This window comes from Solea solea, chromosome 2 (genome assembly GCF_958295425.1).
Source record: "Solea solea chromosome 2, fSolSol10.1, whole genome shotgun sequence".
NCBI lineage: Eukaryota > Metazoa > Chordata > Actinopteri > Pleuronectiformes > Soleidae > Solea > Solea solea.
This window is the reverse complement of record NC_081135.1, coordinates 33,726,914-33,740,686: the sequence shown is the minus strand read 5'-3', so window position 1 is coordinate 33,740,686 and position 13,773 is coordinate 33,726,914. Positions and strand designations below refer to the sequence as shown.

At 41.9% G+C, this 13,773-nt stretch overlaps 1 protein-coding gene across 19 annotated transcripts in view; it reads left to right on the top strand.

Annotated features, from left to right (window-relative positions):
* Window positions 1–10,724, top strand: part of tns1b (tensin 1b) — a 174,116-nt gene extending 163,392 nt beyond the window's left edge. For 13 of the 19 annotated variants that reach the window (XM_058623398.1, XM_058623407.1, XM_058623404.1 and 10 more), the window contains 14 exons: window positions 829–924; window positions 1,189–1,215; window positions 1,538–1,718; window positions 2,089–3,137; window positions 4,107–4,193; window positions 5,442–5,570; window positions 5,738–5,830; window positions 6,283–6,360; window positions 7,100–7,168; window positions 7,386–7,412; window positions 7,780–7,948; window positions 9,050–9,118; window positions 9,255–9,284; window positions 9,907–10,724. In XM_058623398.1, coding sequence (XP_058479381.1) covers window positions 829–924; window positions 1,189–1,215; window positions 1,538–1,718; window positions 2,089–3,137; window positions 4,107–4,193; window positions 5,442–5,570; window positions 5,738–5,830; window positions 6,283–6,360; window positions 7,100–7,168; window positions 7,386–7,412; window positions 7,780–7,948; window positions 9,050–9,118; window positions 9,255–9,284; window positions 9,907–10,045 — 2,243 coding nt within the window. In that variant the 3' untranslated portion in view covers window positions 10,046–10,724. The remainder of the gene's footprint in view (window positions 1–828; window positions 925–1,188; window positions 1,216–1,537; window positions 1,719–2,088; window positions 3,138–4,106; window positions 4,194–5,441; window positions 5,571–5,737; window positions 5,831–6,282; window positions 6,361–7,099; window positions 7,169–7,385; window positions 7,413–7,779; window positions 7,949–9,049; window positions 9,119–9,254; window positions 9,285–9,906) is intronic. The other 6 variants (XM_058623414.1, XM_058623415.1, XM_058623408.1 and 3 more) reach the window with 2 other exon arrangements.
* Window positions 10,725–13,773: the final 3,049 nt, after the last annotated feature.

Sequence of the window (13,773 nt, the reverse complement as noted above, 5' to 3'; positions counted from 1 at the left end):
TCCACAGATACATACAGCAGAGAGGGAAGTAACTTCCTCCCTCTCTGCTGCTGCTGCTGCTGCTGCTCCATGTTGCTGTTTACATCATCTGTTGTTTGGGTTCCTGTTGCTGCCGTGTGTCACCACAACCAACACCCTGCCTGCCCTCACCCAGCAGTGTGAATTACCAAGCCGTTTATGCCACAGCTTTTAAAAATTACACTCGTAAAACCTTTGTTATCTCACAAGCCTCCGTTTGTTGTTTTTTTTCCTCCGTGTGATTATTAGTGTGTGAGGGGAAAAAGGGAGCAGTTGGACACCGTAAAGGATAGAATGTACCTCACATATTAAGTAGGGTAAAGCATCTTGATCTTATGATCTTATCAATGTTGATATTATTAAAAGAGACTACGGTGTTCTACTCCTCGTTTTTCCCTCTGAAGACTGAATACTTTCATGTCCAGTGAGCATTGCTGAGGAAGAACTCATAAATACATATGAAAAGCAAATGCCATTTTACTTTAATATTGTCACAGTGGCCATGACTGGCATCGTGCATGTTGTGCCCCTCCATCAGAGCATGAGGCATGGGAACACCTCTATGAACATTGATGCCATCAGTGATGCCTTGTCTTGACAGCTGTATACCTGTGTGTCAGCACATCATTTGGCGAGATTGCCATCAAAAAAGTATAGAATCCCATATGGAAATAAATTAAAGTTTTATTTTGTTAACATGTAAACATTAAATTATATATATATATAAAAAAAAAAAGAAAAAAGGTAACACCTGTCAAGATGTCTGTGATATATGAGGCCGTGTGCTGACAACTGTCCATTTGTCTTCAGGTCGCTCCCCTCCTGGTCTGGCCAAGACTCCGCTGTCAGCCCTGGGTCTGAAACCCCACAACCCAGCAGAAATCCTCCTGAATCAAACCGGCACAGGTTGGTTGCAACACTATTTGTTCAGATGATATTACAACATTTAAAACACACAGTACAAGGAGAGTTTAATTAGTTTAATCTACAGATTGTGGATTAAATGCTCCTCAAAGGTCCAGGTTTGTAAGCACCAATTGAATATATAATGTATAGTCATTTTTTTCTACCATAAAAGACACAAAACAAAACAGATATAGCACAGAAAATATCTCCTTGTTCCTTTACATTCTTCTGTTTCTCTGGATTATTTCCAATGATGCTCCACAGATGATGAGAGCAGAGAGAGTGAGGAAGGTAAGAGCGCTGTGAAAAAGCCTCAAAGTCGTCATCAGCATTTAGGTTCCTCATCTCCTCCACCCCTCTCCACTCGTCCACCCATATGTCATGTGTTTCTAAACCTTAGTTTTTTTCATTCTCATTCATTGTCTGGAAGAGTCACAAACACTCTCATGTCGATATGGTAGACACCTTAGTTTTACCTAGTTTTCTTCCCTGTCACCCTTAATGACCATGACGAGACACCCCCACCATGCAAGGAAACCATTGATTGAAAATAATAATAAAACAGGCTTTTGTAATTGTGGTTAATAGAGAAGCACTTTCCTGTCACATACAGCACCGAGAAGCTATGTGGAGTCCGTGGCGAGGTCGGCGACAGCAGGTGGAGAGCAGCCCTCGTCACCTCGGAGCCTTAGTCCACTCGCAGAGACTACAAGCCAGGAGAGAAGTCCAAGTCCCTCCTGCCACACACTGAACCCACCATTGTCCAGCAGCAGTCCCATCCAGAGCTCACAGGGGTGAGTTAAATGTGGTGCAATTACAATGTCCAAAAGTAAATTCTAAAGAAAGTACTAGAGGAACAGATGTGATGAGTTTATGGCTACCCGGGAAAGAGTATGATATGTTCACTGTTCTCTATGCTAATGGAGGCCCTTAGTTTATGGTCCTGTTATTTTTGGGAGTCAAGTTCTGAAAAGTTTGAGAAACCCTTCTATATAAAGCTCTGGGATTTCAGTGATTTCAAGTGCAAATAGACTAACGTTTTTAATTAGTAAACTCATGCAACCAATGAAACAGTTTGATGTCATTCCTTGAAAAAAAATCTTCAAAACATGACTCCACAAATGACTTACAGATGGTTAATAAACTTTTCCATTTCTCTTCCAGTGACCATCCTCTACCAGAGAGCAGCGTTAGCACTCCGTCCCAACCCACTACTGATTCAGGCTTCCGCTCGCATGCTACAGAGAGTGCCTACCCCACTCCAACCCCCTCATATCAAGCTGTACATACTCCCACCTCTTCCTACCTGGATTCCAGCTCCCCAGCCTCTTCCTACCTTGGCACTACTACTCCTACACTGTCCTACCTTGGTCCCAACACCCTACTGGGGAGCTATGTGTCTTCAGATCCGAGCCCTCCAACCTCAGACGCCTCCCAGACCACACACAGCCAAGGAGGTCCCCATGCACTGCAACGGATCAACATCCTTGGTTCCACTCACAGTCCCGCCTTCCAGCAGTGCTCCACTGCTAATCAGAATGGTTCTGTCATGGGTCAGAAAACATCACCAGCTAATGGTTATGATGTGGGCATGCCAAGTCTCCTGCCAGGTGGCAGTCCCATCCTCGGCCGGCATGTGTCTCATGGAGCTCAAAATAGCCCAGTCCTCAGCAGACAGGCCTCATTGGGTCAGGGGCCTCATCAAAGCCCTGTCCTCAGCAGACAGCCGTCCTTGGGCCAGCCCCTGCAGGGCAGCCCCATACTCAGCCGGCAGCCATCCGTCACACACCCCCAGGGAAGTCCGGTTTTGGGCCGACACCCGTCTGTGACACAGGTGTCCCAGAGAAGCCCCAGTTTGGACCGTCACCCCATACACAGCGGGTACACCACGCCAGACGAGCGACACGGGAACCTTTCCAGACAGAGCAGCTCCTCGGGCTACCAGGGACCGCCCACTCCCTCCTTCCCGATCTCACCTGCAGGCTACCAGGATGGAGGGACGATGGGGATGGGTATAGGCTTCAGGCAGGGCAGCCCGGCCTCTAGCTTTCAGCCACAGCTTCCAGAGAAGAGGCGCATGTCGAGCGGTGACAGACCAAATGGAGGTCTGTCGTATGGCACGGTGAACGGGAAGATAATGACCCCACCGAGCGGAGGCAACACACTCGGCTACTTTCACACCCTCTCTGACTTCTCCAGGTTCAATATGCCCGGTAAGGACTCAACCTATGTTCTCTAGTGTTTTTCTTTAAAGGGATTTAACGGTGTGGGTGTGTAAGTGAATAGTACTTACGACTGGGTCTGTAGAGGTTCTGCCAGCTGCCTTTTCTTTCCCCCTCTATCTGTTGAAGGAGTGGGCTTTGGTTGTGCAGCACCATCCTCCTGCTCAGGGACTGGCAACTCCCTTTAGAGGGTTTTCTCTTTTATTCGCAGTGATGTGATAGTGAGTTTGACTCACTGTGGTGGGCATGACATGATGACATAGCCAATGTCTTGCAGTAACTGTAACTGCGCCGCGAAATATAATCACTGTTAAATCCAGATGCTGATTGGAGAAATATGATGAAAGAGTTTCGTTGGCAGCCTTTTCCATGGGTTTGTGGTGGACAATTACTAGCACAATCCATAATGCAGGACTAGATACAGATTACAGGTAATTGCAGGAAATCTTGGTAATTGCAAGAAGTTGTTGGTGCCTCACAGATTTTCCAAATGTGTATACAGTTATTGGTCTATGTCCTTGTCTTTAAAATGTGTTTGTCATGTCGAATATCAAGTGTACGGTTAGTTTTTAAGATGCTGACTTTGTGACATTGATGCACTTGCATGATGAACAAACTAGATGTAAACACCAATTATATTTCACAACTGAGTATGTTAAAGAATATATGTAGGGTTTATCAGAACCTGAAGACCATTGCATTCTTATTTAACCAGAAAAATGTCCAACTGAGATTAAAAACCTCATATAATTTAAGTTTTCTTATACAAAGAGAAAGGTATTGAGAAGTTAGAGGGATTCATTCATGGCAACTGTGCAACCGCAAAATGCCTTATCCTATATTATTATATTATCCTTATCCTAAATCCTACACACTTGAACTGTCTAAACTGGTAATTTATCAAGGCAAATGTACAGTCTGTACATTTCTGTGATGTTGTTTTTCTTGTTTTCGTCGTAGACGGAAGTCCTGAGAGCAGACTGAACGTCAAGTTTGTCCAAGACACGTCCAAGTTCTGGTACAAGCCAGACATTTCCAGAGAGCAAGGTAAGGAAGCACAGAGCATGACTGACCATGTAAAAAAGATTTTTCCCCTTAAATTACCTCCAAATGTTTTGCAGCAGAGGCTTCACTTAAAGCGTTTCATTAGGTCTTTGTCCAAATGGGTAATGTTTTTATCACTCAATATAGGCTTCTGCCATTATGGTTTATGGTTGTCCTTCGGGGTACAGTGTGTAAAATATAGGTGAAATTATTAATCTGGCAGAAATTGAAGATCCAATAATTAGTGTAATGACATTATTTGAATGAATTATAGTTTTTCCTGACCCTATATTCATATCAGCAGCAGTGTCAGCTCTACAGCGGACAAACGACACATCTTTTGAGTTGTTACACCTCTTTCTTGTGCAAGGCACCGTGTAACAGGAGAAATAGCTGTAGACCAGCAGAATACCAACAGTTTAAACATGTAGGGGATTATTTTGTTTCTTTTTTTTTCATTTTAGTGTTTTTTTAACCCTGCGATGTATAACTGAGTAACTAAAATGTGTCTGAATCTTAATCCTTTAGTTGAATTTTACATCGTAAGTGCATATTCAGCACACACACACACACACACACACACACATGCAGTGATGAATATGTATGCAGATGCAAATGCACACTTAGCGGTTTATGTATTTTGGTTTGTGAAGTCAGCGGCTATTGGTCGCCTCATCTCCACTCGCTCATGGCTCCGTCCTCGATTATAGCATGCTAAACATAAGCACAGGCCCCACTGCAATGACATCACACACACACACACACAGGCAGAGTTTATACTTAGTCCCAAGCCACAGCATATGTAGAGCATTAGGGAACATCTGCATGTGTTGCTCATCTCATCCATCTTCCTTCCTTAAACTGTCACATGTGGACAGACTGAGGCATTGAACTAAACAGTGAAGTAATGGATCTGAGGCACTTCTCCTCGGAACAATGGCGTGTCTGAGACTGAGTGTAATGCTAGAAGTTGTAGCTTTAATGAAATACAGACTGGCAGCAACTTCATCAAACAAAGGATCATTTCACCTCACACTTTGGTTTTGTTTTTTTTTGTTTTCTTTAATTTATCTTCCACTACCGCTGTGATGTTTTCTAACATGCCGACTCTCTCCGAGTGGAACGTACGAGATCCGTCCGTCTAATGTGCCTAATTGCTGAGACACTTAGATATGCACTAATTTGGTGGAGCTAATTACCCCCGCCGCTAGCGTGGCTACACAAGGTAACCGAATGCTGCCTTTGTTACAGCGATTAGCCTGCTGAGAGAGAAGGAGCCCGGAGCCTTCATAATTCGGGACAGTCACTCGTTCAGAGGGGCCTACGGCCTGGCTATGAAGGTGGCCTGCCCCCCACCCACTGTGCACCAGAACAAGAAAGGTAGTGTGCGAAACACGTAAATAAATGTATTAATTTTGCGTGTTTTTACAGCATGAAATGCAGCTAATCAAGAAGGTACTTAACGGATGTCTACTGCATAGCTTTAATATGAATGCACGTTGTTTTAAAGTGGATTTCTGTGTGTTACTCACACTGTTTTTCTACAGGAGACAATGCCAACGAGCTGGTGAGGCACTTCCTGATCGAGAGCAGCTCCAAAGGAGTGAAGCTGAAGGGTTGTCCCAACGAGCCTTACTTTGGTAAGAAGAAGAAAAATAAACAACTCCACCCCCCTCTTACATTTGACATGTTTACTGACAGCTTAGTAATGTCATAATAAGTTTGTGGGGAAACGTCAAAACATGAGCTCTCCTCTCCGTGTCTGCCTGTGTGTGTGTGTGTGTGTTTCTTTCTGCACCGTTTCCAACTCATGTGATGTCTGATCCTGTAATGATAGCATTGACTGAAGTGATCTAACTCTTCTAATTACACTGGAATGATGTTCACGTGCGTGTGTGCTCTGTACATGCTTTCTCACATTCAAACTGAGGCGTGCCGACTTTTGTAAACGTGTGTCTCGTCCTTTCCCTGCTGTTCTCAGGTTAGAAATCGTACAGCAGAATTTCTCTCGTCTTTTGTCACAAACGTCAATGTGAGCTGTAGACGAGAGGAAGGGGCGGATCTTTACGTGTCTATTTGTCTCTTTCTCCAGGTTGTCTCTCTGCATTGGTTTATCAACATGCTATCACGCCACTGGCGTTGCCGTGCAAACTGCTCATCCCTGCCACAGGTCTGTGCGTCCAAGCAAAGAAAACATCAGATTTCAATTGTATTATTTAAAGTCGTACGATGACAGAGGCCATAAAATGCAGAGTTCATTTTAAAGAAGTTTTTTTATTACGACAGATTTTTCAGACTTTTTCAGAACTCCTACGATGTTTCTGACACTGTAGAATTTTTATTTATTTAAATTTGGTGCGTTTTTGACACTGAAGGTCACTATAGTTGTCCTTCAGTGAAGATTTTCCAACTGTTTCAATTCAAATCAACTTTGTGAAAACCCATGATTGTGTATCATATAAAGTACATTACCAACACAGGACTAACAGTCTTCAGTGAACATAAACAATATGTACTCTTGTCCATGTGAAAGTAATAAATAATACTATACAATCGCCTGTGGGCGAACGTAATAGTGTTAAATGCATATATCAGCCGTTAAACACTTGATGCTGCTTTATTTGAGTAGAAATCTCCCACTTTAACAAGGAAAACACACACTCCTGTTTGTCCGTTCCTCCTGCTGTAGCAAGATTGCAGCTTCCATAAATCAAGGCCCTTTCCTGAAGTACTGCACATATAAAAGGCTTATTGTAAGGCTAAGAAAACCAAGTGTTTTCTATATGAATGACTTCCCATCACAAGACAGCACATTATGTAGTGTAAAAAATGCACATTGATTAATCTGTGACTCCGTGAATGTGGCTTAAATTAAACTGCAAACGTTCCCTCCCCTTCATTTTCCTCAGATCTCATAGAGGAAGCTCCAGTGGTCGCACCAACCAATCCTGTGGCTGAGCAGCTGAAGCAAGGAGCAGGTAAAACATGGACTCCTGTCCTCTTATTATTATTGTTATTCTTATTATTATTGTTTTTGGGTTTTTTTTTCCATACCACTCTCAGTTTATGAAATTCAAATCACAGCCAACACAGCCTGACGATTGATTATACACCGTGTGATGAAAACACACAGCTAACATGTCCTGAATCGTCTTATTCACTTCTCCTATCACCGTGACATCCTTGTTATCCCAGTGCAGAGGGCCCCTGCTGATTCCCATGGTAAACCCTGTGCACTTTTATTTGGATGCTTCACATCAGGAATGTGCATCCCATGCCTGTCTGTCTGTCTGTCTGTCTGTCTGTGTATGCTTTTACCTGCTAAAACCAAGATAAAAAAGAAGAAGAAGAATGGCCCCTTTAACAGTAGCACCCAGCGAGTCCGTCTGTAACAAGCAGAATGTTTTATGTGGAATGATTTGGATGGAGCTTTGTTTCCGGGAAGCATGCTCTCTAATGAGACACCACGTTTGCATGAACAGGTCATTGGCAGACGTCACGATTAACATTTTACAGGTTTCTATTATTATTATTATTATTATTTATCTTTGTTGTCTGTTTTCCTGAAATGTCTGCGCTCTCTTCCCAGCATGCAACGTGCTCTACATCAACTCGGTGGAGATGGAGTCGCTGACGGGCCCCCAGGCCGTCGCCAAGGCCATTTCCGAGACACTGGCCGCTGCTTCTTCGCCCACTGCCACCGTCGTGCACTTCAAGGTGTCTTCGCAAGGCATCACGCTGACCGACAACCAGAGGAAGTGAGTGTGGATGCTGTGTGTGCGTCCAGGGCAAAGTTGTGTACGCCAGTAACGGCATCATCTCCATCACCATGGTGTCCAAACCTTGTTGGGGCGCTGTGTTGTGCAACCTCTGAATATTAATAATATTTATTAATATTAATTTATATTAATAATAGTTGTAACTATGGATGCCTCCTAGGCAGTTAGCTGTACCCAACACAGAAATGTAACAAAATGTTTCCCGTAAACACATCGTTTCAGAACGCTGCTACACCAAAAATTGAAAACAATTACTCGATTAATCGAATATTATTCGATTACTAAATAACTAAAAGAAGTTTTCAGGTTTTTTCAGGCTTCTTAAATGTGAATTTTTCCATTTAATAGCTCCATTTTAACAAAGAAATCATTTAAACTGAGTCATTTTCTGGACCCAATGATTAATGAAAATAATCAATTTATAATTTATACAACCAGAGAAATAGAGAGAATGAACCAGGGGAAAGGAAAGAAAAATAAAAGTCATCACTATGCAAACAGACCAAACAACAGTCTCGCCAACTTGGTGTCTTTAATGTAGCTTATTTGAGTTTTGAGAAGGTTATAGTGTTTTTCTATTTCAACGTTACCAACATAACTTCCTGTTTATCAAGTTCTAGTTTCTTTACTGTTGACACACACACTCTTGTGCTGAAGTCCGCGCCATTGGTGTCTCGCGTGAGTAAAAACAAGGCTTCACATGTGGAGATCTGGTCGGCAGACGTAGCTCAGCTGACGTCTGAGCCGGTATCAGCGTCTGAGCGAGTATCGACACGAGTCACAACGCACACACACACACAATCGGAGGCAATAAATAAATGCTAACACAGGATCAAAGGATCAGCACGTCTGTCAACGACTCAAATCCGACGTTTGTTTTGCGTCGCAGACGAGGATGAGTTATACCTGCTCTTGTCGGCCATGTTTCAGTGACGTTTCAGTCAACTCTTACCAACCTTTCCACGTACATTTTCGGTGTTTCCATTCACGTGTTTTAATAAGCAAATGAAATGATGAGCATAATTCCGGCCTGATGGAAACACACCTTTTGATGTGACTTGTGTTTTTTTTCTGCTCCAGGCTTTTCTTCAGACGCCACTACCCCAGCAACACTGTCACGTTCTGTGATATCGACCCTCAGGACAGAAAGTGAGTACAGAAACGTGAAAGATTTTCTGGTTTAAGCTACAAGTGTGTTAAAAAAAATTACCTTACAGTCCCTGTGCAACATTGACTCTGACATGTTGTCTTTTATTCAAATATTAATACTATTTTAACTTTTCAGGTGGAAGAAGACGGACGGAGGTGCAGCTAAGTAAGTAAACCATGTGTTAAAGTCTATATGTAAGACTAGGAAATATGAAGACATATGAAGACAATTTTGTCCCCAGAATCTTTAGAACCACCTCACCCTCAACCAATTTAAAATGTGAATGGTTATTAGTTACATGTTTATTTAAAGAAATAAAAGGCAGCAAAACCAAAGAATTCCACACAAGGTCATGGTCAATCCCATCTGATTTTTAACACTTCAACCTTCAACCAATTTACAATACGACGGCATTCACAACTCCCATTTTGCAATAAACACAACACAAATAGTATGTCATTCACCTCCATGTCACATTTTGTTTTCTTAGACAAATACTATTGAATGGAATTGTAATACAGTGTTTGAGTGACAACTAATTGGTGGGGTTAGAAGGGGGCGGGACACCTCTGAGTTTGATTGGATAAGAATGTCAGCAGGTTTATGTCCGATTATTGAATCCTCTGGCTTGGAAAAGGGACTGGGAGATTTAGAGTGTCCAATTTGCCTAATCCCCAAATCTGCATGTTTTTGGACTGTTTTTGGAGGAAAATCCTGGAGAACTATTGTGTTTTATTCTATAATTTGATATTTGTTGATATAATGTCTCTCGTCGTGTCCTTCCCAGGCTGTTTGGTTTCGTGGCGCGCAAACAGGGAAGCACAACCGACAACGTGAGCCACCTCTTCGCCGAGATGGACCCCGACCAGCCCGCCAGCGCCATCGTCAACTTCGTCTCCAAGATGATCACGTCGCAGAAACATTGAGCGCTGTCAGCTGACCCTGGCGCTTTTGACTCCATTTAAAAAAAAAAAAAAAAAAAAAGGCCTTTGGTTATTTTTTTCCTTTCCTCTCTTAACCACAGACACGCAATCTACTTTCTCTCCTCTCTTTTTTTTTCGGACAATTTAAGCATTTCACTTTATTTTTCATGCTCTCCATGGCAAGCGTGTGCGTGCGTGTGTGGTGTGTGTCTGTGTATGAGTGTGCGTCTGTGTATGAGTGTGTGTGGCTTGCATGCATGTGCTTTTTCTTCTTGGACGGACTCCAGAATGGACCAGAGGAAGTGCAGGATGGGAAGTGGCTGTGTGTGTGTGTGACAATGTGGACGGGAGGCGATGAGATCCTCCCCGGCAGGGTAACAGGAAGAGGGAATGACATTATGTGTGCAAATATTCTTTTGTGTCATTTTTCTTTCTCATGTGTTTCTTGTTTTTAAAGAAGAAGTCAAGTTGTATGATGTAAAGGTAAAGGTGGATCGTATATATCTGTTATATCTATCAGGCTTTTTGACTGCTCAACCAAAGATTTTTTTTATTTTAATTTTTTTTTTAAAAGTAGTCAGGGTGTCGTGTGTAGCGTGCCATCGTCCGGGGGTCAGAAGTATTCTTTTGTAAAAAAAACAAAAAACAAATATGGCTGCTTAATCAAAAAAAAAAAAAAGAATACTGAACTATTTTTTTGTTTTTTTTTCTGTATGTACTGATACTGTAGCTCAATTCTGCGCTCGCTCGCAAAACCAACGCACGATCGACGTCCCCCGGACGCGTTTTTGTGCTGGAGCGGGTGAGACGTGTGTAAATATTCTCGGCTGCTTTAAGAGTAGGACTGTTCTAGATGACATTTTGGTGCCTGACTTTTTTGTAATGCAGAGCTTTTTAAAAAAAAAGAACATAAGAAAAAAAGGAGGAATATTCATCCAAGGCCGTCTTAAATATGCAAATAGTCAGACTTTGAAAATAAGGATGTTGCTCCCGAAAGTCCTTCCATTTTTCGGTGTCGTCGAACTTGTCGTCCCATCTTCTGCGTCCATGTGATGACATCATGGTTTTGGGACGGGGACAAGCTTCCTGTCTGCACTGTCCTGCGTTCAGTCTGCACTTAGCCACACTATTACGCTCACAGCTAAAGGGCCAAGAGGTGTTACTTATCCCGTTATTCTGCTCTTCAAGCTCACACACACACACACATACACATCCTACCCAAAAGTAAGCTATACATATACATATATAGATATATATATATATATTAAGAAAAAAAACAAAAAAAAACTTCCAAACCGTGACTTAAGATATTTATTTTTATTTTTTTGCTTTGTTTGCTCTATGTTATCTTGTATTCATGTATTATAAAAGTATACATCGGGATTACTGACGGCGAGAAGAAAACATTTTTGGCTACGACGTCATTATACGATAAGGTGTAAAGTAAAGTGCGTGCATTTCCAAGTGTATCACTGTTGTTGTTGTTTTTCTGAATGTTTTTATTTGGTCACATCATTTACTTTCCTTTTGTTAACACTCTTTTGTTTCCTTGGTGATGTTTTGTTTTGTTTTTTTTAAAAAAGAAAAGGAAATATGGGGCTGGGGAGGGGATATTTTGTATGAACGCGTGTTGTTGTTGTTACTGAAGTCCAAATTGGAGTTGTCCTTAACATGATGCCAACATTTGTTTAATTAACTTAAACCTGCCTAGAGACATAAAATACAAGTTGTCCAAGTTTAGCACTTAAAATGTTAAAAAGTATTAGCGGCTGTGTTTTTACAGAAAGACGACATCATGTGGAGTTGTTGATGTGTCGTCGAGACCCTGACCCCTCGTGTTCAGGCGGCAGTAGCTGCTGCCCTCATGTGGTGTAGAAGGATCATTGCAAAGGAAACCACTTTAATTCTAATACAGTGTTTTAGCTGTAATTTCGGGGCGGGTTTGATTGTTTTTTTTGGGGGGGGGGGGAGTTTTTAGAACTAAAACAAAGACGTTCATTTTGCAGTAGAAGTATTTGGCAGCATGATGTACAATAATAATAATAATTAGATGAGGCTCAGTGCTGGGATCCACATTAACTCAAATGTATTTCTTAAAAGCGTATAAATAATAAAATAAATAAAATACAGCACTTACACAGCCTTTATATCCCAACTAGAAGATTCCATTATTTATGAGCAAGGGTCTGCACGCTCCGAGTCTGCTCGTAAGCTTTCCACTGTTGACTGTAACCTGTCCACCGCGTCCCCACACGTCGTACAGCCGGCCTTTTCTGAAGGATGCCCATATTTAACCGTCACCTCATGTCTTGACTCAGCTGATACAGTGTGCGACAGAATGAATCTATATTTTTGCCTACAAAGATGTAAAACTGAGAGGACGAGCGTCCTCTCGTTCAAACTGAATGTTGTTGAAGCCTCTGGTGGAAAAACAAACTCTCTGACAGATCAGTCTGGACTGTAGAATGTGTGTGTGAATGAGCTACTATGCCTGTATAGAGCTTTGTTATGTTTTTTTTTTTTTTTTTGGTTTGCTACATTGTATTGGCTTTTACTCTTTCTGATGGAAAACAACACATTAAAAAAAAGCAGTACAAATCAAACGCGTGCGCTTTGTCGTCACGTAGACGGGGGGAATTCGGGATATTGGAAGTCGTGCGTCTCAACGTATGGGAGTGATGTCACATCCGCATGAAGTGTGTTACAGTTTCATGGATAAAACCTTTGTTTATACAGAGACCTGTTTCAGACAAACATACCATAATAACAAACAGACAGAAATACAGTGAAAGTGGGCAGCAATCTTGCCTTTTGCAGCAAGAAGACCCCGAAGGTGCTTTCTGCATGGAGTCTGCATGTTGTTTCTATAAAATTAACTGTAGTCATGGCAACGCTCGCTGGACCAGGAAGCGTTTTTTGTATGTTCCTATTGTTGTGTGTTTTCATGTAGTTTGGACAGCTGGACCGGCACTGGATCGCTGACCAAACACACACACACACACACACACACACACACACTGTTATGCAAGCCAATATTTTTTCACTGACCATTTTTTGTCATGAACAAATAGATATCAGCACATGCTATTTTGATAATAACAAAGGCTTTTTGATGCCATGGGAACTTGGTGACGCACTGTATACCCTGCATTATTTATTACCACTAGATGTCAGTGTGGCACCAGTATTTTAGGGCAGAGCAAAGACTTCCTCCAGCTTCCCCTCCTGTTCTCAAAAAGACAAAATACATGACTTTTAAATTCAGGTAAATAGGTTTAGAAATCTATATTAATGGTGAAATAAATGTCGACCAGAGCACTTTAATTAATTTAAAGTTTCATTACGGCTAGAGAAGCAGGTTGAAGCATTTTTTTAGATGTACGTTACTATTTATAATAAAATAGAGGCAACACATGACTTTTAAGCTTCGTGTAATCTTGTGACATCATCGCTCTACTCTACTATAAAAGTTTGAAATTGTCATAATAAACCTTTATGGACAGCAATTTTCTGTGCCCTCACCAGCTTCGCGGAGTGATGAAAAATGCAGACACGCACGCTGCAGGAATGTGACGCCGTAAACATTTTCTCTGAATTCTGTCATCCATAGCACTCCAGTGATGTCATGAGATTGCTTCCCCTCCAAACCTCGTTTAATAAGATGGAAATAAAAGCTTACGAGTTCTTAGAGACAGAGATTTCCGTGAAAGCGCAGACTGAGAAAACTGGAC